The 21,097-nt window shown below is 43.7% G+C and overlaps 1 protein-coding gene across 1 annotated transcript in view; it reads left to right on the top strand.

Moving 5' to 3' along the window:
• The window catches only part of LOC142660224 (polycystin-1-like protein 3), a 28,018-nt gene extending 6,955 nt beyond the window's left edge, over positions 1-21,063 (top strand). The window contains exons 9-32 of the mRNA XM_075836807.1: positions 1,090-1,216; positions 1,551-1,679; positions 1,981-2,197; positions 3,708-3,901; positions 4,336-4,566; positions 4,773-4,874; positions 5,631-5,806; positions 6,413-6,559; positions 6,759-6,949; positions 9,018-9,220; positions 9,752-9,935; positions 10,011-10,203; positions 10,289-10,511; positions 12,591-12,690; positions 13,096-13,239; positions 14,530-14,712; positions 14,891-15,173; positions 15,242-15,375; positions 16,994-17,121; positions 17,618-17,778; positions 19,117-19,327; positions 19,590-19,691; positions 20,033-20,164; positions 20,931-21,063. Of these exons, the coding sequence (XP_075692922.1) occupies positions 1,090-1,216; positions 1,551-1,679; positions 1,981-2,197; positions 3,708-3,901; positions 4,336-4,566; positions 4,773-4,874; positions 5,631-5,806; positions 6,413-6,559; positions 6,759-6,949; positions 9,018-9,220; positions 9,752-9,935; positions 10,011-10,203; positions 10,289-10,511; positions 12,591-12,690; positions 13,096-13,239; positions 14,530-14,712; positions 14,891-15,173; positions 15,242-15,375; positions 16,994-17,121; positions 17,618-17,778; positions 19,117-19,327; positions 19,590-19,691; positions 20,033-20,164; positions 20,931-21,041 (4,006 nt within the window). The 3' untranslated portion in view covers positions 21,042-21,063. The remainder of the gene's footprint in view (positions 1-1,089; positions 1,217-1,550; positions 1,680-1,980; positions 2,198-3,707; positions 3,902-4,335; positions 4,567-4,772; positions 4,875-5,630; positions 5,807-6,412; positions 6,560-6,758; positions 6,950-9,017; positions 9,221-9,751; positions 9,936-10,010; positions 10,204-10,288; positions 10,512-12,590; positions 12,691-13,095; positions 13,240-14,529; positions 14,713-14,890; positions 15,174-15,241; positions 15,376-16,993; positions 17,122-17,617; positions 17,779-19,116; positions 19,328-19,589; positions 19,692-20,032; positions 20,165-20,930) is intronic.
• The last annotated feature ends 34 nt before the right edge of the window (positions 21,064-21,097 follow it).

Raw genomic sequence — 21,097 nt, 5'->3', positions numbered from 1 at the left:
CGTCCAGAAGACTCCAGGAAGAAGGAAAGACTCCTGGAAGAGAAGGCAAATCTCCCGGGCATTACAAATACTCACCTCTCCCCGATCCTGCACTCCTCCTCTGCACTTCTATTGACGCTGACCCTAGCCTCAGGACATTGTCTTCGGGGCCGCCCGGGAGTGCAGAGTAGTGATGGAATGGGGAGAGGTAAGTATCTGTATGTTTGGTCTGGGGTCTGTATAGAGGATAGTAGTCTGGTCTGGGGTATGTATGGGGGATAGTAGTAGTCTTGTATGGGGTGTGTATAATGGATAGAAGTCTGGTCAGGGGTCTGTATAGGCCATAGTGGGCTGTATGAGGATAGTAGTCTGGTCTGGAGTCTGTATAAGGGGATAGTCTGGTCTGGGGTCTGTATAAGGTAATTTTCTTGTCTGTATAGGGGATAGTCTGGTTTGGGGTCTGTATGGGGGATAGTAATTTGGTCTGGGGTCTGTATGGGGGAAAGTAATCTGGTCTGGGGTCTGTATGGGGGATAGTAATCTGGTCTGGGGTCTGTATAAGGGAAAGTATTCTGGTCTGGGGTCTGCATGGGGGATAGTAGTCTGGTCTGGGGTTTATACAAGGGGATAGTCTGGTCTGCGGTCTGTATAGGAGATAATAGTCTGGTCTGAGGTTTGCATAAGAGGATAGTCTGGTCTCGGGTCTGTATTTAGGGGGAGTCAGGTCTGGGGTCTTTATTTAGGGGGTCTAGTCTGCCGCCTTTATTAGTTTAGGTGCTCTGGAAGGTCTTTATTTATTTAGCGGTCCGGGGCCTATAAAGGGCATGTGGCCAGAAAAAGAGGTGCGGTCTGCAGAAAAGGGGATTGACTGAAGTAAAAAGTACCATAGTCTCCCTGAAGGGCATTTCCAAAAGTTGGCAAGTACAATCTTATGTGTATGTCCGGCTTTACGCATACATCTACTACTTGCGAAGAAACATGTTTGAGCTGCTGGGATTTGTAGTTCCAGAACAGCTTGGATGTCACAGGCTGCATTCTCTAATGTAATAGGCACAACCTACTGAAACGAGAGATGACTTATTGTTTTATCTGTTTTCTGGCTATCATCAGAGTGATGTCTTCAGAACTGACCTCAGGACCTTTCATCACTGACCTTCCAGCGGCCTGCAGAGTCACCTTCCCCTCCTCGTCAACCTTGCGAGAAAATACTGCGGCCTATGGGACGGTAAATTTAATGGTGAGTAAAATTTTGGTCCATTTCCCCCTATTTCCATTTATGATGTGACATGCTGATATCTTACTGTATTATTTATCAGCTGCTTTCGCACAGTTTAATTCTATTAGGGTCCATGTTACGTTCACATTACCCGCATCCCTCCCCCCACCCTGGGTTTTTAGGGTTCTGTGGTGGTTTAAGTTTGGGTCAAAAGAACCATGTGGGGTCCGTGTAAAACTTGACTTAGTATATATAGGTCCACATTTTGTCTGTGATATACGTGTGTGCTATAAATTAATATAAAGTCACACTCCAATCTCCACAATGTTAACCCCTTTTCTCCCTTACTTTTCAGCTCTTGGCTCTCTCCGTTAACCCATTCCGTCACCTTAATCCATTGGAAATAGTGGGTCCTGTGGTTAACATATTGCTCGGGTCTGATGAGGGTGGCATTGACATTCAAAACATGACGGAGTACATTGAGGTGGGTGGCACTTCTGGCTTCATGTGTTCTTACGACATCAATACCTATTAAGTGCATGAAGAGCCAGGGAATGAATATGAGTGAGAAGGGATGATTGGCAGGCAATGATGCAAAGCTCTGCTTCTAATTTTTCCAACACTGAGTGTATTTGCAAAACGAGCAATAATTGTCCTTGTGAGTTTGGCGCTTCCGTCCCACCAGGACATGCGGTTTACAGTATGATGGGATGACACATGCCATCAATATCGGATACTAAGATATTTTTGTAATGCCCTGTGTCATATTTTTTCTTATTTTATAGATTGTGCTAATAAGAAACCAGAGCTCGCCATCTAACGAGTCCAAGACGTACTTGACCAAAGATAAGAACATAATCTTAACTGTAAACGTGACCTCCGCCAACCATTCGGTGGTTCTGAAAGTGGAGCCAGAACTTCCAGTCCAGCTCATCCTATATCTCGGATTTGAGAAAAAACCCAACAGCAGCTTCTTCCTGCAGAACATCTCCCTGCCAGATGGTAAAGACGCTGATCCTGGTTCATTCATAGCATTAGGTCTACACAGTGACGACATAGGTTATTCTCATGAGTCTACTGCACATTTTTATCATATTTGGTCATATATGTCCCTTTGTTTTTGAGACCACGTTTACATATGGTTGGGTTACATATGGTTGGGTTACATATGGTTGGGTTGGGTTACATATGGTTGGATTACATATGGTTGGGTTACATATGGTTGGGTTACATATGGTTGGGTTACATATGATTGGGTTGCATATGGTTGGGTTACATATGGTTGGGTTACATATGGTTGGGTTACATATGATTGGGTTACATATGGTTTGGTTACATATGGTTGGGTTGGGTTACATATGGTTGGGTTACATATGGTTGGGTTGGGTTACATATGGTTGGGTTACATATGGTTGGGTTACATATGGTTGGGTTGGGTTGGGTTACATATGGTTGGGTTACATATGGTTGGGTTGGGTTACATATGGTTGGGTTGGGTTACATATGGTTGGGTTACATATGGTTGGGTTGGGTTACATATGGTTGGGTTACATATGGTTGGGTTGGGTTGGGTTACATATGGTTGGGTTACATATGGTTGGGTTGGGTTACATATGGTTGTGTTACATATGGTTGGGTTACATATGGTTGGGTTGGGTTACATATGGTTGGGTTACATATGGTTGGGTTACATATGGTTAGGTTGGGTTACATATGGTTGGGTTGGGTTACTATATTTATACTGCTTCCAGTCTCTTTGGTCTTAAAGTGCTGTAGCTCCATAGGATGCAGAGGTAACAACTGCACATGGGCCTGTATGCCCAAGGAAGACGACAGGAACATCTGAACAAAAAAACATAATAATAATCTTTATTTATATAGCGCCAACATATTACGCAGCACTTTACAATCTAGAGGGAACATAAACAGACAATATCAGACATTACATAGTGACAAAGCTAATTTACAATTCAGACAGGAGGATTGAGGACCCTGCTCACAAGAGCTTACAATCTATGAGACATAGCCCAATAAATGGGCAATGCAGAGGCACAATGATATTATCGTAGTGTATGCGGATACTATAAAGCAGCACATCATGGTATACAGCAGTATTGACAGCTACAAAGCAAAGGGCACCAGTGCAAGAACAGTATATGGGCCCATTGCTCTCTAACAGCTCATCATAGAGCACCCCCTGTATGTCACCCCAGGTATAACAATCCACTACCTCCCTACTGGACACCTGTCGAGCTTCACAGGTTGCACATATGGTAGGACATACTATATGTGCGGACAGCCCCTGAATGACAGCAATGATTTATAGAAAATGGGCCCAATCATTCATGCCGTACCAGGACTTAACTGATTTGCAACAGACCTTTATATATACAACCACAGAAGGTCAGGACTATTATATAACCCTCAAGTCTTGAATTACCCATAAAGCACATAGGGATCCTGAAGTGTATATATTTTCTGTGAAAAACTAATGTCTTCTCTTCGTTGCCAGGTGGTTTATATACCTGGGTGTTGACTGCAGATCGCTTTGTAAATGGCACCGGGGTTTACTATATCAATGTGACTTTAAACAATGGAAGTATATGGGAGCAGAGAACAAGTTTGGCTTATTCTGTTAGTCTTTTCGCTGCGCAATGTGTTTTCTGGGATGAAGATTCAAGAATATGGAATGATTATGGCTGTTACGTGAGTACTTCACCATTTCCAGCATTTTCCTGGACTTGTGTCTGAGCACTAATACTGCGGCAGAAGTTCTGTGTGAACCAGTCTATAATGCCCTACATGAAAGGGGTTAACGAGCCTTTTTTTTACCTACCGATCATTCTGTTATTTAAAATCGCAAGTTGCCCAGTTTGGCGTTGACTAAAACGGGTGCTGTGGCCAAATCTTCCCATATCTGCCAATATGCCAAACACACCCATACGAAAGATTATACTCCTTTCCTAGCAAACCCCACATTTTCTCCAGGGCCAAGAAATCGAAAAACAGTTTCCGTAAATTTCCGATAAGTAAATACAGCAAATTTCCTTTTATTCATTTAATTAATGATTAGTAAATATACATTTGCAGCCATTATTCTTTTTGACATATGATTAAGATCATTTTTTTTTCCTCGACAGGTTGGACCCAGAAGCACCGAGTCCGAGACCCACTGTCTGTGCAACCACTTGACCTTTTTTGCAAGCTCGTTCTTGGTCATGCCACATGTTGTGGATCTCAGTGACTCTCTTATGCTCTTTGCAAATGTGGCAAATAACCCAGTGGGGCTGGCACTGCTCGGCAGCTTGGTAGGATTCTTCCTGATTGTGTTATTTTGGGCATGGAAAAAAGACAAGGCGGATCTGAAAAATGTAAGCTCTATGACTGGACTTCGGGACATAAAAAAAATGGCCCCAATGGTTCAGATAACGGATGCATGTTTGTGCCATCATCGTAATTCCGTAAATGCCGCCTAAAATGTTTCTGCCCCCCCTGCCATAAATATCTATTATATACAAGGAACTTGGGGTTGGGGTACTCGTTACATTGACATTATGTATTTTCTTTATATCCTCAGGTCAGGGTTGCCATCCTTACAGATAATGACCCTGCTTTTCACCACAGATATATGGTGAAAGTATGTACTGGCTATCGTATGGGATCTGGCACCACTTCCCAGGTACAAATCACACCTGAAATGGGCATTGTTGTGGTGGACTGACCCTACCAGACCAAAAACGCAGCAGTCTGAATGCAGCCTTATTGCTGGGCCTGAGCCAAAATAAAACAGACCTCACTTCAAAACCGCACCTATGATATCCCAATGGTCTGTATATAGTATTGAAATATATGCTTATAGTTTCACATACAAGTGCGCACGTCCTTTAAATGTTTTAGCACCACTTTTTTAAAATTTTTATAAGACCCCTTAGGGATCATGCACACTATTGTATTATGGCTCACGGTTTTATGAGCCATCATACCACCCCCGGTATGGGGCCATAGTGTATCCTTCGTAATACAGTGCCATACAGAATCACCATACGACAGAACACGACGGCGACTGTGTCTCTGTAGTACAGACTCTACGTGCCGCCCTACAGACTCTGTGCACACGGTTTTACAATGTGCATTCATTTTCTACCAAGTTGTATAATTGAATTTAAGTTCTTCAAATCCTCAGTTGCAGGGTCATTAATGGTCCAGCCCTTGATACACGGCCACGTACTATTTTCTTTATGACTTAATGCAACCTATAAAGTTTCCCTATATATGTTTTCAGTGTTGATACGAAGGTATCATCGCATGCTTGGCTGTCTCAACACCACATCCTCCAGTCCTATAAAGGAGACCATAATTCATCTTTTCTTTGGAGCCGCCATAAACTGTTCTTGTGTTATGGATTTATCATTATATTATATCTGTGTTCTTGCAGGTGGTATTGACCCTGTATGGTTCAGAAGGGCAGTCTGACCCCCATCTTCTGTCAGATTCTGGGAAGCGGGTGTTCCACCGAGGGTCCGTCGATGTTTTTCTCTTGAAGACACGAAATTTAGGGGAGCTTCATAGCCTGAGACTTTGGCACAGCAATTCTGGGGTCAGCCCGTCCTGGTAAGAGCTGAAGGAAGATGGTGAATGCAATGTTGTAGTAATAGATGAATATCGCTATCTACACCTTTTGAAATAATTTTTTGTTGTTTTTTTTTCTTATCAGTGTGTTTTGTGCAACTTTCTACAAAGCAGCTGTATCTCAAAACGGAAAAATAATTTACTAAAAATTATTTTTACTTTTTGAGATACAGCTGCTCTGTATCCTGTATACAGAGCAGCTCTATCTTGCGCTGAAACCTGTATCCATCAGGTCAGCGGCACTGACAGGACGAGGTTCAGTAACAGCGGAGGATCGAGCTGTTACCCATCACATCTAAGATCCTGAGTGTCAGGTCTCAGCGCAAGATACAGCTGCTCTGTATACAGGATACAAAGCAGCTGTGTCTCAAAAAGTAAAAATAATTTTTAATAAAAAGTATTTAGAAAGTTGCACAAAACAAACTGATACTTTTTTATTTAAAAAAAAACACAACCATTTCAAAGGTGTACGTAGCCTTTAACAGAGGGAGCAGCAGATTTATCATTGGGGGTCCTTAGGTGTGTGCCATAAGCAGCAGGTGCTATAAATCGGACCATGTTTGACTCCCTGTGCCCCCTTTTTGACAGGTATGTGTACCGTGTCAGTGTGACTGATTTGGTGGCTCAGAAGACGTGGTACTTCCTTTGCGACTCTTGGCTTTCTGCCGACTTCGCGGACTGTCAGATGGATCGGATCTTCGCTTCTGCCTCTAACGTCAGCTTAATGAGTCTGAGGTATGAAATCACGTAAGACACAACGAGGGGAAGAGACAAATATGTTTTCACTGCACCTGAATATTACATTTTATTACAAAAGGGGCCTGTCCAGTGACATGTATACTTCAAGAAATACATATATGTGCTTCTATTGATGTTAATATACTTTCTCATCTGTCTTGCTTCACTCCGGGCCTTTCTCGTTTTATGTTCGCAGGTATCTGCTCTTCTCAGGTACTGTAGAGAAATTCCTCAAAGACCACCTGTGGTTATCTGTGTGGACCCGTTGCCCCTGGAGCCCATTCACCCGCATGCAGCGGATCTGTTGCTGCATGTGTCTCTTGTTCTGCGGCCTGGTTATTAATATTATGTTCTGGAACGATCATTCAGATGAGGACTCGCAGACAGGTACAAGGGGATAGACTTGGCACCTATATAATTCCAATATTTTTAGCCAAGTATTAACTTGGCTCCACTCCTGGTCTGTACAAATCCCCTCTTATCTGCCAATTTACACCTATATTACATTCAACCTTTCCTGTAAAGCCCCAAAAAACACTTGATGTAGAAATTGGAATATTATGTCTAAGGGTATGTTCACACGGCAGCGTCCGTAACGGCTGAAATTACGGGGCTGTTTTCAGGAGAAAACAGCACCATAATTTCAGCCGTAATGGCATGTTGAGGCGCTATTTCGCTGCGTCCATTACGGACGTAAATGGAGCTGTTTTTCCATGGAGTCAATGGAAAACGGCTGCATTTACGTCTGAAGAATTGACAGGCACTTCTTTGACGCGGGCGTCTTTTTTACGCCCCGCCTTTTGACAGCGGGGCGTAAAAAAAATTACCGTCGGAACAGAACATCGTAAGACCCATTCTAATGAATGGGCAGATGTTTGCCAACGCTATCGAGGCGCATTTTCGGACATAAATCGAGGCGTAAAACGCCCGAATTACGTCCGTAAATAAGCCGTGTGAACATACCCTAACAGCCTGCAAAAGTAAATGTGATCTAATTACCCCCCGATGTTTGTACCTTTAGCTATAGATCTAAAAATGCTATAGGCGACGGCTACGATGAGCCATTGGTAATGTCTCATTGCAGCTATTTCCATCTCTCTACTGCTGGTTATGGCTCAGTTAAGACAGAAAAACAGACAAAAGCCACTTATCTCCCCTTCACAGGCATCACACGGGTCCAGGAATAGTACATATCCCTTGTAAGCGTTTTACAAGCATAGTAAAACCTTAGGGTCAGTTAACACAGAGTTTTTTTGGTGCTGATTTTGACATGGAAACTCCCCACCATTGATTTCAATGGGAGGTCGAGGTGTTTTATTTCCCCGGCGACATTTGGCTGCTCGCAGGAAAATAAATCAGAATGTCCTTTCTTGCCGAGGTTTCCTCCTCTGATCTCCTATTGAATCGATGGGAGGCAGAAAAAACCTGCGGCGCTTGTTTCTGAACGTTTTTCGTTGCGTTTTTTTGCCCGCTGTCCTTGCATTATCTTCAATGCCGCAGGCGAAAAACTCTGCAGAAAGATTCGTGCAGGCAGTTCAAAATCTGCCTTAAAATTCTTGAAGGAATACGGAGCAGATTTTCTGTGTGCAAAAATCTCCGTGTGAACAGGGCCTTAAAGGGGATGTTCAGTTTTATGTTAATAGTGTAGGTAAGAGTTATCAGACTGAAGTCAAGTAGAGTAGAGAGACTTAGGCTGGATTCACATGAGCATGTTACGTCCGTAATGGACGGAATGTATCTCGGCCGGAAGACCCGGACCGAACACACTGCAGGGAGCCGGGCTCCTAGCATCATAGTTATGTACGACGCTAGGAGTCCCTGCCTCGCTGCAGGACAGCTGTCCCGTACTGAAAACAAGATTACAGTACGGGACAGTAGTTCCACAGAGAGGCAGGGACTCCTAGCATCGTACATTACTATGATGCTAGGAGCCCGGCTCCCTGCAGTGTGTTCGGTCCGGGACTTGCGGCCGAAATACGTTGCGTCCATTACGGACGTAATGTGCTCGTGTGAATCCAGCCTTATTCTGCTTATAGAAGATATCATAGTGATACATTGGCTCAAACACTGTTGCTTTGTGAGCAGAACTAGGCCAGCCTTTGTGTGTAAACAATACGTTTCTATTCACTGACAACAAGCAGAGAGCGTGAAATCGGCGAGGAAGTGAAACAATGTATATATCAGAGCATTACATAACTTTTATCAGATACCATGTGACAAAGGCGTGTACAATAAACGGTGCGCGGAGGACCCCAGTGAATTATAAAGGGGTCTGTCAGGATTTCATCGAGGTTTCCATAGTTTTGACACCAAGAATAACCCTCCATTCAGAAACCCAGATGGAGGTTTTGAAAGGCAATGTAAACAGACCCTTACCTAATCCATGTCATGTACCGACTATTCTCCGCGGTCATACTTTGTACTGTCATCCTATATCTGGTCTATTCGTTTGTAGGGAAGTTCTTTATAACATTCACTCAGATTAAGATCAGCTTCCAGTCCTCTGCCATCCTGCTGCCCGTGAACCTCCTGATTGTACAGATGTTCCAGCTTATCCAGGTACAGGTGCAACAGGTGACCCCAACACTAAACAAACTACGTGTTTCCCTCGCTCCAAAACCACCAACCAAGGAGGCTGCGGCACAACAGCTGCTTAAGGTAAGAGCGGACGATTCCTGATCAGCACATGGAAATCCTTAAGGGTCAATGCACACGATCCGTATTACGTGCGGCGAAACCGAAGCGTAATACAAAACCAGCGTAGGCAATGAGATGTACACGCTGCGGTATTTCCCCGCCGTGTGCATTTTTGGAACTGCAGCATGTAAATTTATCTCGCAATTCCACTTGCGAATTCTCTCTCCCTAGTTCTGGTAAAATACGGAGCAAAACCCGCTGCATGAAAACGCCGTAATTTACGCAGCAAAACTTAAAAACCGCACTGAAAAACGCATAAAAAAACACACCCTTGCGGTTCACTATGACATGTGAGAAGTTTTTTGAAAGTTTAGTTACCCTTTAAGTTGGGAAATCTCCTTATATACTATTCAACTGTTTCTGAGTTGTATCACTTTCTGAAAAAGCTGAGTGACAACCAATATGGCCACCATTACCACACGTAGGGTTCTCATCCAGATCTTATATCGTATGTTTTTGTATTCTATCCGGCCTCTTTGTCCTGTTTTATAGGAATTAAAAGGTATTGTGGACTACCTACAGAAGTATATAGTCCAGGTCCTGGGTGAAAGTGCGGACGATCTGCCCTCTCCACAGTGTGATGCAGTCCTTGCTTATATAGAGACCTTGTCCCGTCTGGTAGAATCCTACATCTGTGTCCCAGGAGAGAGTTCCCAGAGCAGCCGGCATGTGACTGGTGCGTATATCCTACCACCTCAAAAGCAAACACCCCACATTGAAATGCTTAATTTCTTGCGGTCTTCTATTGCAGTGATCACCCCACATCAGTGGCACTACTTACATTATTTATACAAAATCTTGGAGAACCTCCAGTATCAGGTCTCCTCTGTGGATCTGGATTATGTCCCTAAACCTATTGATTACCTACAAGCCTCAAATATTCTGTTTGACCTAAAGGAACTCTTGCAAAGTTTTAATGTGTCCGGGGCGCCTCTCCCGAGCAGGTACAACAAATCGCAACGATTTTACAACGGTCTTAATTTACCTCATTTAGCCGATGCTCATTATTATTTTTTATTTTTTTTATAGCTTGACGACCAGTTTTCCAGTTACCACCAATCAAAAAAGATGCTGCCGAATGCCCAAATTTTTCACCTTCTTGTGCTGGTTTTTCCTGTTTGCGATCAGCTCTTTTTCTGCCTATTACATGGTGCTGATCAGCCTGGACATGACAAAGGACAAAGCCATCAGCTGGCTCATCTCCATTCTGCTCTCCCTCATGCAGAGTATCTTTATTATACCCCCTATTAAGGTACGAAGCATTTTTTTTGCCGCATTTTTTGAATAGGATTTTTGAAAATCCCATTTACCCGGACGGCACATTTGGCTGTTGTGGTAAATTACTGCAGCGGCCAAACCCTCTCCGCCACATGAGTGAAAGTATCCGACACACAGTGGAAAAAGTAATAACCTCATCAGCGAGGCACAAAGCGCGCTATAAGGCCTTATTCACACTATCAGAACTGTATTGTGCACCATATTGCGCTGTCCTGTACAGGTGCCTATGGCCGGTATTCTGGATGTGCAACATCTACCGCTCCTGCTAAAGGTGGCGCCACAGAAGGCCTGGCACCCAAAACTTGTGACCACCAAGAATCTTCATAATAATTGCATATTAATGAGCAGTATTAACCCCTTCTGGACATCTGCCGTATATATAGACGGCGCACGTCGGGTGGGGGGGGGGGTATGGAGCGGGCACACGGGCTGAGCCCCCTACATAGAGCGAGCATGTCGGCTGTGTGTTACAGCCAACACTTCCGGGTAATGAACGCAATCCCGCTCATTTAACCCGTTAAATGCCGCAGTCAATAGCGACTGCGGCATTTAAATGACTAAAAACGGGGGCGACCCTCTTTAACGTTCCAATGGCACACCACGAAGTGATGGGGGGGGTGCCGATGGTTGGCATAGCAGCCTGGGGGCCGCCGTCTTTATACTCCTGTAAAGCCCTGCCTCTGGCAGGACTTCATAGGAGACTGTCAGTATCGCGATATACTGCAATACATTAGTATTGCAGTATATCGTGCAAGCGATAACTGGTTCAAGTCCCCTAAGGGGACAAGTAGAAAAAGTACAAGAAAGTAAAATAAAGAAATTTATGTAAAAAAAAATAACATTACTGGTATTGACGCGTCCGTAACAGTCTGAACTATTACAATATATCATTATTTAGTCCGCTCGAACGCCGTAAAAAATAAAAAACTTCAGAATTGCTGTTTTGTGGTCATTTCATCTCCCACAAAAAATGAAATAAAAAGTCTCGTACCCCAAAATGGTACCAATAGAAAGTACAGCTCGTCCCACAAAATATATATGCCTGAAACCGCTAAATCGACAGAAAAATAAAAAAGTTATGGCTCAGAATGTGGCGACAAAACTCAAATTTTATTTTTTAACAATCCGTTATTTCCTTGTAAAAGCAGTAAAACATAGAAAAACTATATAAATTTGGCACCGCTGTAATCGTATTAACCTGCAGAATAAAGTTAACATGCCGTTTTTACCGCACGGTGAACGCCTTAAAAACAAAACCACCCAAAAGATTAAGGAATCGCTGTTTTCTTCCTATTCCACCCCACAAATATTTTTTCCCCAGTTTCCCACTACATTATATGGTACAATAAATGGTGCTGTTAAAATCCACAACTCGTCCCGCAAAAAACAAGCCCTCATACGCCAATATTGATGGCAAAAATAAAAAAGTTACGGCTTTTGGAAGGTAAAAATGAAAGTGAAAATCCGAAAAATGGCTGCGGCAGGAAGGGGTTAAGGCATTGTATAGATAGCACTGTTCTTGTTTGTAGCTGTTATGTGATCGCTGTTGGTATTATTTCAGCACTGTATGGTTGGCATTGTGTGGCGCTGCTAATGAGCCACCTTATAGTGTATTCTTTTTGCAGGCTAACATATGGCAATGTTATTTAGGTGCCATTCTGCATGGCGCTTATATGCACTGTCGGACAGGACACCAAATGGGGGGCACCAACAGAAGTTACTGCGCAGGGCACGATCCAACGTTTTTCACGTCGGAGGTGCATCCGTGCTCAGCGCTGCGGTACGCGATGTCACGCATCCCCCATAGTTTAGAGTCTATGGAGGGATGCGTGATGCATGAAAAAAACGGACATGTCCTATTTTCGCATGGACCCTTCACACGGTCCGTTGAAACAACGGTTGTGTGAACGGCCACATTGAATTACATAGGTCCGCTGTTTCAACGGCCGTCCCACGGACGTTTAACACGCTGGTGTAAATAAGCCCTTGATGTCAGCTAGCGGGAAGGCCTGTCCTCTGATGATGTCACTATTTGCTGTTGTCTCTATTACAGGTTTTTGCACAAACCATCTTCATGTACCGGATCCTGAAGAGAAGCAATATTGAAGATTCATCTGAGGAGCAGCAGCTGTACGGTATTCTTGGCTTGCTGGGTTCGTACAGGTTCTAGCTGCTAATATAAAACCAACTATTTTATATATTTATGTTACATATATAGCGCCAACGTGTTCCGCAGCGATGCAGACAGCTTGTCCTCAGTCACTGTCCCCATTGCGTCTCACAATCTAAATTCCCTATCTGTATGTTTTTGGGGCACCTCCTTCATGACACTTGTTCTGCTCTTTTCTTTGAACGCTCCAGGTCCAATATTATAATAATTATCGTAAACATTTAGTCCTACGTAAAATGACTGTATGTGGCAGAAATACGCAAATGGTAAAGGAGGGGAACGGGACCCACTCTGATCCTGAAAACTTTCAATGTGGCGTAAATGTTTAGGTAATGGTTCCCTTTATAAGATTGAATGAAGTTTTGGTACCGCTATTATGTATTCACAGGAAGCCGAGCGGACTGGGAGCTGTCAGGCTTCAGGGACCCGTCCAATCCAGCGTATCAGGCGCCGACGAACAAGAACACCACCAGTTTGAAGAAACAAAGATCGATGGAGAGTAAACTTTACAAACTGATCCATGAGATTGTTGGTAAAGCAAATTATTCATATTTTGTATTTTATCAAATTCTTTATTTCTGAAATTCACAATCTATGATGTATCAGAAAGCTCGTGTTTTTTTTTTGCAAAAATATATTTACTGTGGGAGAGAGAAAAAAGTGAAGCTGTCGACCCCTGCGCTGCTTCTCTTTTCTTTGTTCACTATCAATTCTGAATTAAACTAAAGACCAGAGAAATCGGAGACTAGTTGCTAGGGAAACGCTGCCTGACAACCTTATTTAAAGCCCTGTGGTTGCTAGGCAATGTATTCCGTGCAACCAGGTTCATATGATAAAGTATTCTTCTATGAGCGATGGCGGCATAAATATTAAATACAATAAAGGGTAGGGCTAAAATAGAACTTAAAAGGGTATTCCGGTTCGAAAAAGTAACTTGCTGATCAGTGGGTGTCCGAAAACGGGGGTCCCGTAATCCCCGTTTGAACGGAGCAGCAGCTCGCTCATGCGCACTGCTGCTCCATTCATTCTCTATGGGAGTGCCGGAAATAGCGGAACGCTGTACTCCGCTATCTCCAGCGCTCCCACAGAGAATGAATGGAGCGGCAACGCGCATGAGCGAGCTGCCACTCTGTTTAAATGAGGGGTAAGGGACCCCAGTTCTCGTGATCGGTGGGGTCCTAGCTGTCGGACACCCACCAATCAGCAAGTTACCCTCTAACCGGAATACCCCTTTAAGTGATTATTAACCTTACTCTTTATTGTATTTGCTTGATAAGGCAAGGCATATAAATAGTGGCAAATATTTGCATCACTATCTGGGCCGATTTTCAACAGAAATATTAATTGCATATCCCTATATAAGTATTTCCTAAAGGGCAATCTGCAGTATCAAATGCCAAGATGCAGTATGATATTCTGCGTGCAAGACGGCAAAAAATGACCCCCCCCCCCCCTATGAAGGCGCTGTCCCATTTGCGGTATTAAGGATGATGCTCTGAAGTCATGCAAATGTTTAACCTTTTATTAATATCGTAACATGCAACGCATTTCAAAGTCGGACCGGCTCCTTCATCAGGCTGATTTACATAACCTGACCCCTACTGGGATTAGGATTTAATCCCTGTTCTAAAAAAAAAAAAAATCAGCAAATGTCCAGCACCTTATTTCATTATGCAGCCAACATTTGGGAACTTTTTCTAAAGGATATAACAAAAACCACGTATCGTCATATGTGCAGTAAAGGGTTAGTTTGTAATAAAAAAAAATTTGTTGCCGTTTTTTGGTTTGTGACTTCATGGCCATTTATTTTCTCTTTTGCTAGTGCACTTAATTCTTCTGATCACCACCATGCTCACGGTGTATGCAGAGAAAGGTCCAAACGAATTCAACCTGTACATGGCCATCAGCAGAAGCTTTTCAACATTGGAGAACATTCAGTCTATGACAGATTTTTACAGCTGGTCACGAGGCACATTGCTGCCCAACCTGTTCACCAAGTACCCAGGTAAGAGGTCATCACCTAAACCAGACCGGGTACGGGTGGTGTATTGGCGGCCATATTGATTGGCACACAGCTTTTTCAGAAAGAGATCTATTCAATTTACTGACGCTACTGTCTTTTGTACGAGAATTTAAAGTTTTAATATTTATACAAAAAAAAAATTTCTATGGCCTTTCGTCAGGGTTTATTACTGATGGAAACTGCTACCTCCTGGGCAGCCCCCGCATCCGTCAGATGCGAAGACTATATGACAGTGCAGGGAATCAGAAGCTGTACCACATGGAGGACACAAGCAACTATGGTCCTAGGTGGAGCACATTAGGCGGCAGCAACGCCTCAGCCGACATGTGGACGTACCACACGGTGGATGAGCTGGGAGGACATCCAGTCTGGACACAGCTGGGATACTACCCTGGAGGGGGTTACGTGGCAGAGCTGGGATTAAACAGAAGCTCTGCAGAGAGGTATGAAGTGAAAAGCTGCCTCTACCGACCTGGCTCGGGTTTAACTTTGCTTTATTTCTCCTCTGCAGTGTAATTACCAACATGGAAACAAGCAAATGGCTGGACAGCTACACCAAAGCTATATTTGTGGAGTTCAATGTGTACAACGCCAATATAAACCTCTTTTGTCTTGCGACCTTCATCCTGGAGACCACTGTGATCGGTAGGTTGTGTGTAGATATAACTGTGTAATGGAAACACCATGTTGGTGCCTACTGCCATCATGGCATCAGCTGGTAAGACACTACTAAGGACATAGGAGTGGGCAGCTACCCAAGAAATATGTTAAAATATCATACCTAGTCTTCAAATGTTCCTGCAAAAGTACTTTACTTTTGAGATCACAAAAAAAAAAAAAAAGAGTTTCCTCAGGTCACAGATTTAATACTGCACCTTTCTGCATGGGGATGACTCCCTGCACGGCCGGCTCCAGGTTTATGTTGGCCTTTAGGCGACACAGACTTAGTGGGCCCCTTTTCAGGGGAATTCACAGCGGCAATAAAATTACAGAAAACTGCAGTTTTTGCCTCCATATAGAAGCTAGGCTCCCAGTTTGTGCCCCCATATATTTAGTACCCCTTGTAGGTAGTGCCACGCAGCCCCCCATTTAGGTACTACCCACAGCCCCCCTCGTAGGTACTGCCCCACAGCCCCCCTCCCAGGTAGTGTCACCGTCACTGTCCAAATATGGATAGTGACATCAGGGGCTTCTCCAGGAGCGGAATCCCCTGCCGGAGCGTCCACATCAGGAGGAGCCACTGATGTCACTGTCCATATATGGACAGTGACATCAGGGGCGAGACCTGAAGCGGAATCCCTGCCCAGAGGGTCGGCAACGCTCTGGCCGGGGCTTCCACTCCTGGAGGAGCCTTGACGGCAGCATCAGCTCCCGGCAGCCAAGCGCCCCCCCCCCCCATGGGTAGTGGGCCCGGGTTCTGATGCCGGCCCTGACTCCCTGTATCATGTGGATGTCAGAATACACATTGATAATGAGATAATTATTTTTAATGCAAGAAAAATACACCAATGGATTTTGCCCAAATTTTACCATTGATAATTAGAAATTCCTGTCATTCTAAAATACAATCATAAAAAAAAAAGAGAAAATGCTGGAAAATTATTTATACAAAAGTGCTAGGCCCAGACTACACAGCGACTTTCAGTCTATAAAACTGCGGGACTGCTGCAATCGCAGTATTTTCCTATGGCAGTGAAAATTTGATACATTTCCACAAATTGCTTTGTAGCTTGGACCTTGAATTAATTATTTTTGAATAGCATATCATTGATATATAAATTCCTTGTGTATACAGACAAGCAGAAAGGTCACCAACTGAATAATAGTGGAAGATGCAAGGTCTCACAGCAGCACAGATTATTTCAGAAGATAATTGACCTGATTATTATTTGAGCATAGCAATGGAAGTGTGGGAGAACACGATGGAGCCTGGGGAAGCAGCGGGGTCACCGTGAGAGTAGTGATGTAAAGTTGCTATCAGACAAATGCAAGGAGTAAAAAAAAAAAAAAAAAAAAAAAAAAATCTAATGCTTCTCCATATGAAACCCAATTCACTCACCCATCTTGTCTGATCTATTCATTTACTACTGATGATCACTACAAGTGTGTGTATATATATATATATTTTAGAGCTTATATTTTTGCGGTCAAGATGCCACATTCAGTTTATTCTTATTCTTGCAGTGCTGTTTGTACTTAATGATTGTATTTTATTTCGCACATGTTCACTTCTTGCTCCATTTCTCAATGCTCGATATCATAGGAGGTTTATTCCCGTCAAGCGAGCATCTCATTATGCGTCTGTATCAGACAACTGACGGAATCACAACTGTAAAGTTTGTCAGTGAGATGCTGTTCATTGTGATCTTGGTGTACATCATTATAGTTCAGGTGAGAATGAAGCCGCATATGACAGGTAATCAATGACAGGTAAGTAAACCATACCCCCGAGGGCAGACACAGAAATCAGAGGACCCCAAAGCAAAATTCAGAATAAGCCCCACTAAAGTTAATATCCAGCATCATTTTGTAACAAATCTTCATAGGGTTTGCAGCTTTTTTGTTTTTACATAGCGCGTCACATTGACTTCCCTACAGTTATAGAATTACATGATAAAACTGTCTGCCTGCAGTCACCAATAGGGGGAGCTCACTGCAAGTGGATTTATATAGCTACTAACAAACTCAATGGGATCTGTAAAAATCCCTATGTAATGAGCTCCCCCTAGTGGTGACTGCAGGAAAAAGCTAGACCCCCCCCCCCTTGCCCTCACGGTCCCATTGCAATCACGCCTCTATGGAAGGTCTGCCACGGCTTACCCAATGATACTAGATTCCATACAAGCGTCATACAGGTGGGCTTTGCTGATCTTCTTGGTTTTTACAGGTGGTTCGCTTGAAGCAACAAAAATGGTCCTATTTTTGCCAAACAAGGAACCTGCTGGACTTAGCCATCATTGCAATCAGCTGCGCCAACACAGCATTGTACATTAAACGTGCATATCTGCGCGAGCGGGATATAGAGCGTTACCATGCAGATCGTACACGGTGAGAATACACTTTATATTTTTTCCTGCTGCAATAAATACAATCTGCGTACAACTTTTACTGATGTAGCAGAGCCGAGTCTGTCATTAAATTGTGGGGCTGCATTTTATATGTATCATGGTAACCTTATGACATGTAATACAATGAAATCACAAACAACATCTGCTAGCTCCCGAATTCATGGTATTATAAGAAAGAGTCAAGGGGGGTTTAGTCCCAAAATCATCAATTTGATAGATTTTTTTAAATTCTTAGTTTAGCTTCTTAAAGTGAGACTCTGCTTTATATTACCTTCTATTAGGGAATTGCATTACCAACAATTCCCTTAATGAGTGGAAGCAATTAAAGGGGTATTCCGGGTTACAAGTTACCCCCTATCCGTAGGGTAGGGGGTAACTTGCTGATCGGTGGGTGTGCGACTACAGGGGTCCTTATTTGAACCGAGCAGCAGAGTCGCTCCTGCGCGCTGCCGCTCCATTCATTCTCTACGGCAGCGCTGGAAATAGCCGAATGCTGTACTCTGCCATCTCCGGCGCTCCCATAGAAAATGAATGGAGCGGCAGCGCGCAGGAGTGACCGGCTGCTAGGTTCAAATAAGGACCCCTGTTCTCGTAAACGGTGGGGGTCCCAGTAGTCGCACACCCACCGATCAGCAAGTTACCCCCTACCCTACTGATAGGGGGTAACCCAGAATACCCCTTTAATTGCTTCCACTCATTAAGGGAATTGGTGGTAATGCAATTCCCTAATAGAAGGTAATATAAAGCAGAGTCTCACTTTAAGAAACTGCAGTAGAAGCATTTGGTGAAGTGAACAGCGGCTGTTGCAATGCAATAAGAATCCATATTTTTAATGAAACCCTTTTAGGGGATTTTTCCATCTAGGAGATGTGATTTTAGCATTTTGCCACAAAAATTTACTGTCATAGGCCTCATGCAAACGACCGTAAGGGTTTTTACTGTCCGCAAATACGAATTCACATCCATAGCCGTCTGAGGCGGGGCATGACTATTCGCTCTGTGAATACCTGAGTCATGCTCCTCCCCCTTAGGTCTTGCACTAGACATTTATACGTTTTGCCTGGAGTGTTCTTTTAAATGACATCTTCTAACTAATACGATGCAAATTAGATTTGTTTTTTTACAGCTGTGTAGACCTGCTCAGTAGAGGCGCCCAAAATTTGGGGAACAATTCCCGACCTGATAAGCGCGAAATCTTACCCTAGAGCCTCCAGCCAATACTTGGATAGGCAAAACACGTATTAGGCCTTGCTTGATGTTCCTCAGTGAATCTCCATGTGGTTACGCAGGGTTCGTAATGACTTTTCCTTCCCAGTAGATTTGTCAGCTTCTATGAGACGGCCACCATAGATGCCGCCCACGGTTACGGTATTGCCTTCCTGGTTTCACTATTAACCATTAAGCTCTGGCGCCTCCTCAACTTGAACCCAAATCTGCACCTGATCACCGTGACGCTGCAGAAGGCTTGGAATCAAATCAGTGGCTTCCTTCTCACCATCCTCATCCTCCTGGTGGCTTACTCCATTTCTGTGAGTATCATGCACCCCCAGCCCTTCTGCCCTAGTGACTATTGCTCTCTGGTGCCACCCTCTGATGCTGGAACTTGTTAATTCAAAACCAGCAAAACTTATTCGGGTGCTGCCTACCAAATATAAGACTTTCAGTCTTCCCTCATCAACACTGCGGAAGGACCGGACGAGCCGTTTTAGCTATCTTCTGCCGTAATTTAAGGGGGCCTGTCCTTGGTAAAACGGTTGCAACGTGTACATTATTATTGTTTTCTTTTTCCAGTGCAACTTACTTTTCGGTTGGACCATTACCAGTTACAGAACAGTTACGGACTCTGCGGTGACCATCATCAGCCTTTTAATTGGCATTTTTAATTACGATGAGGTAAGAGACACATTCATGGTCATAACCGATTCATAATGCAGCAATATTCCCAATAGTCAAGAGTAATCTTGCAGCGTTTGATCTCTGTCTAAACCCTCGCATAGCGGTACTAACGGCACCTATAGCGATCTGAAAAAAAAAAAGTTGTGGCATTGTAATACAGATTCTCCTCTGTGCACAATTCTTCAAGTGGACAATAGGGGGCATCATGGAGGTACCGTACAGTGGCATGCCATGAATCAGGCCACTTCTTGGACCCATTTCTGTATTATTAAGAGCGCGTGGCTTTACCTGACACCACAAGGTAACGTCCCATTCTCCACATTTCTATTTGCTGGCAGGTTATCAGTCTGGACCCCATCCTGGGCTCTCTGCTCATCTTCACCTGCGTCCTCTTTCTGGTGTTCATAGTTGTAAATATCTTCCTGTCGGCTTTGATGAACGTTTTCTCCAGCGAGCGCAAGAACCCAACCGTAAGAACAAAGCACTTTTATTAATATTTTCTTTTTAATGGAAACAATCAAATTGTATAAACTGAATTTGTGATCTGCATTTCGGGAGCGGTCATGCCGCAGTAATCACTGAACCGTAACATGTTCCTAATAGAAGAGTCCTTTAGATACTGGTTAGCACAAATAGGAACCACTTTTGCTTAACTGGCCCCTTATTACATACCGTAGGATCGATCACACAAAAATTAGATCATCAGTACCGTAAGGCCAAATTCAGACAAACGTGGGGAAACTCTGACGTGAAAAACAGCCGTTTTTCACGTCCAAGTTACCCCATCCTGGAGTCTAGCGGGGGATCCATGAAAACGGAACAAAATAAGACATTCCATTTTTCAACAAACCCTTAACACGGTCCATCGAAACAACAGCCGTGTGAACAGCCCCATTGAAATACATGCGTCCGTGTGACGGCCGTTGTTTTAACGGCCGTCACACGGACATATTCTACGCTCGGCTGAGTTCAGCCTAAATGTAAGTAACCATAGCACACATGCTTTAAAAGGGTCTTCTACTATTTTAACCAGTGGGATCTTACAGCATTACGTAGCCATATCCATATAGTAATGGGTACGCATCACTCTCTAGTTTACAAGACAAAGCCCAGTGAGTGCCGCAGTTTCTGGAAAACACATTTTAATAAATGCAGATTCCTCCTTACAGGGTTGACCCCTCTTCACTTGCGTGCACCCACCTTCTCTAATTTGATATACTTTCTTCCACACTTTAGCCGTATGAAGAAAAAGAAATTGTGGACATGCTCTTGCTGAAGCTGTCGGGGCTGCTCGGAGTACAGAAAAAGGCAGAGGACACGGGAGAAGCGAAGGAGAAACAGTCGTGATCAAATATGTGCAACCCGCACCCAAATTGTAAGTCAATGGGTACATATATTTTGGT

The sequence above is a fragment of the Rhinoderma darwinii genome, chromosome 9, assembly GCF_050947455.1.
Source record: "Rhinoderma darwinii isolate aRhiDar2 chromosome 9, aRhiDar2.hap1, whole genome shotgun sequence".
NCBI classification, from domain to species: Eukaryota; Metazoa; Chordata; class Amphibia; order Anura; family Rhinodermatidae; genus Rhinoderma; species Rhinoderma darwinii.
This window is presented reverse-complemented; position numbering and strand designations above follow the sequence as displayed.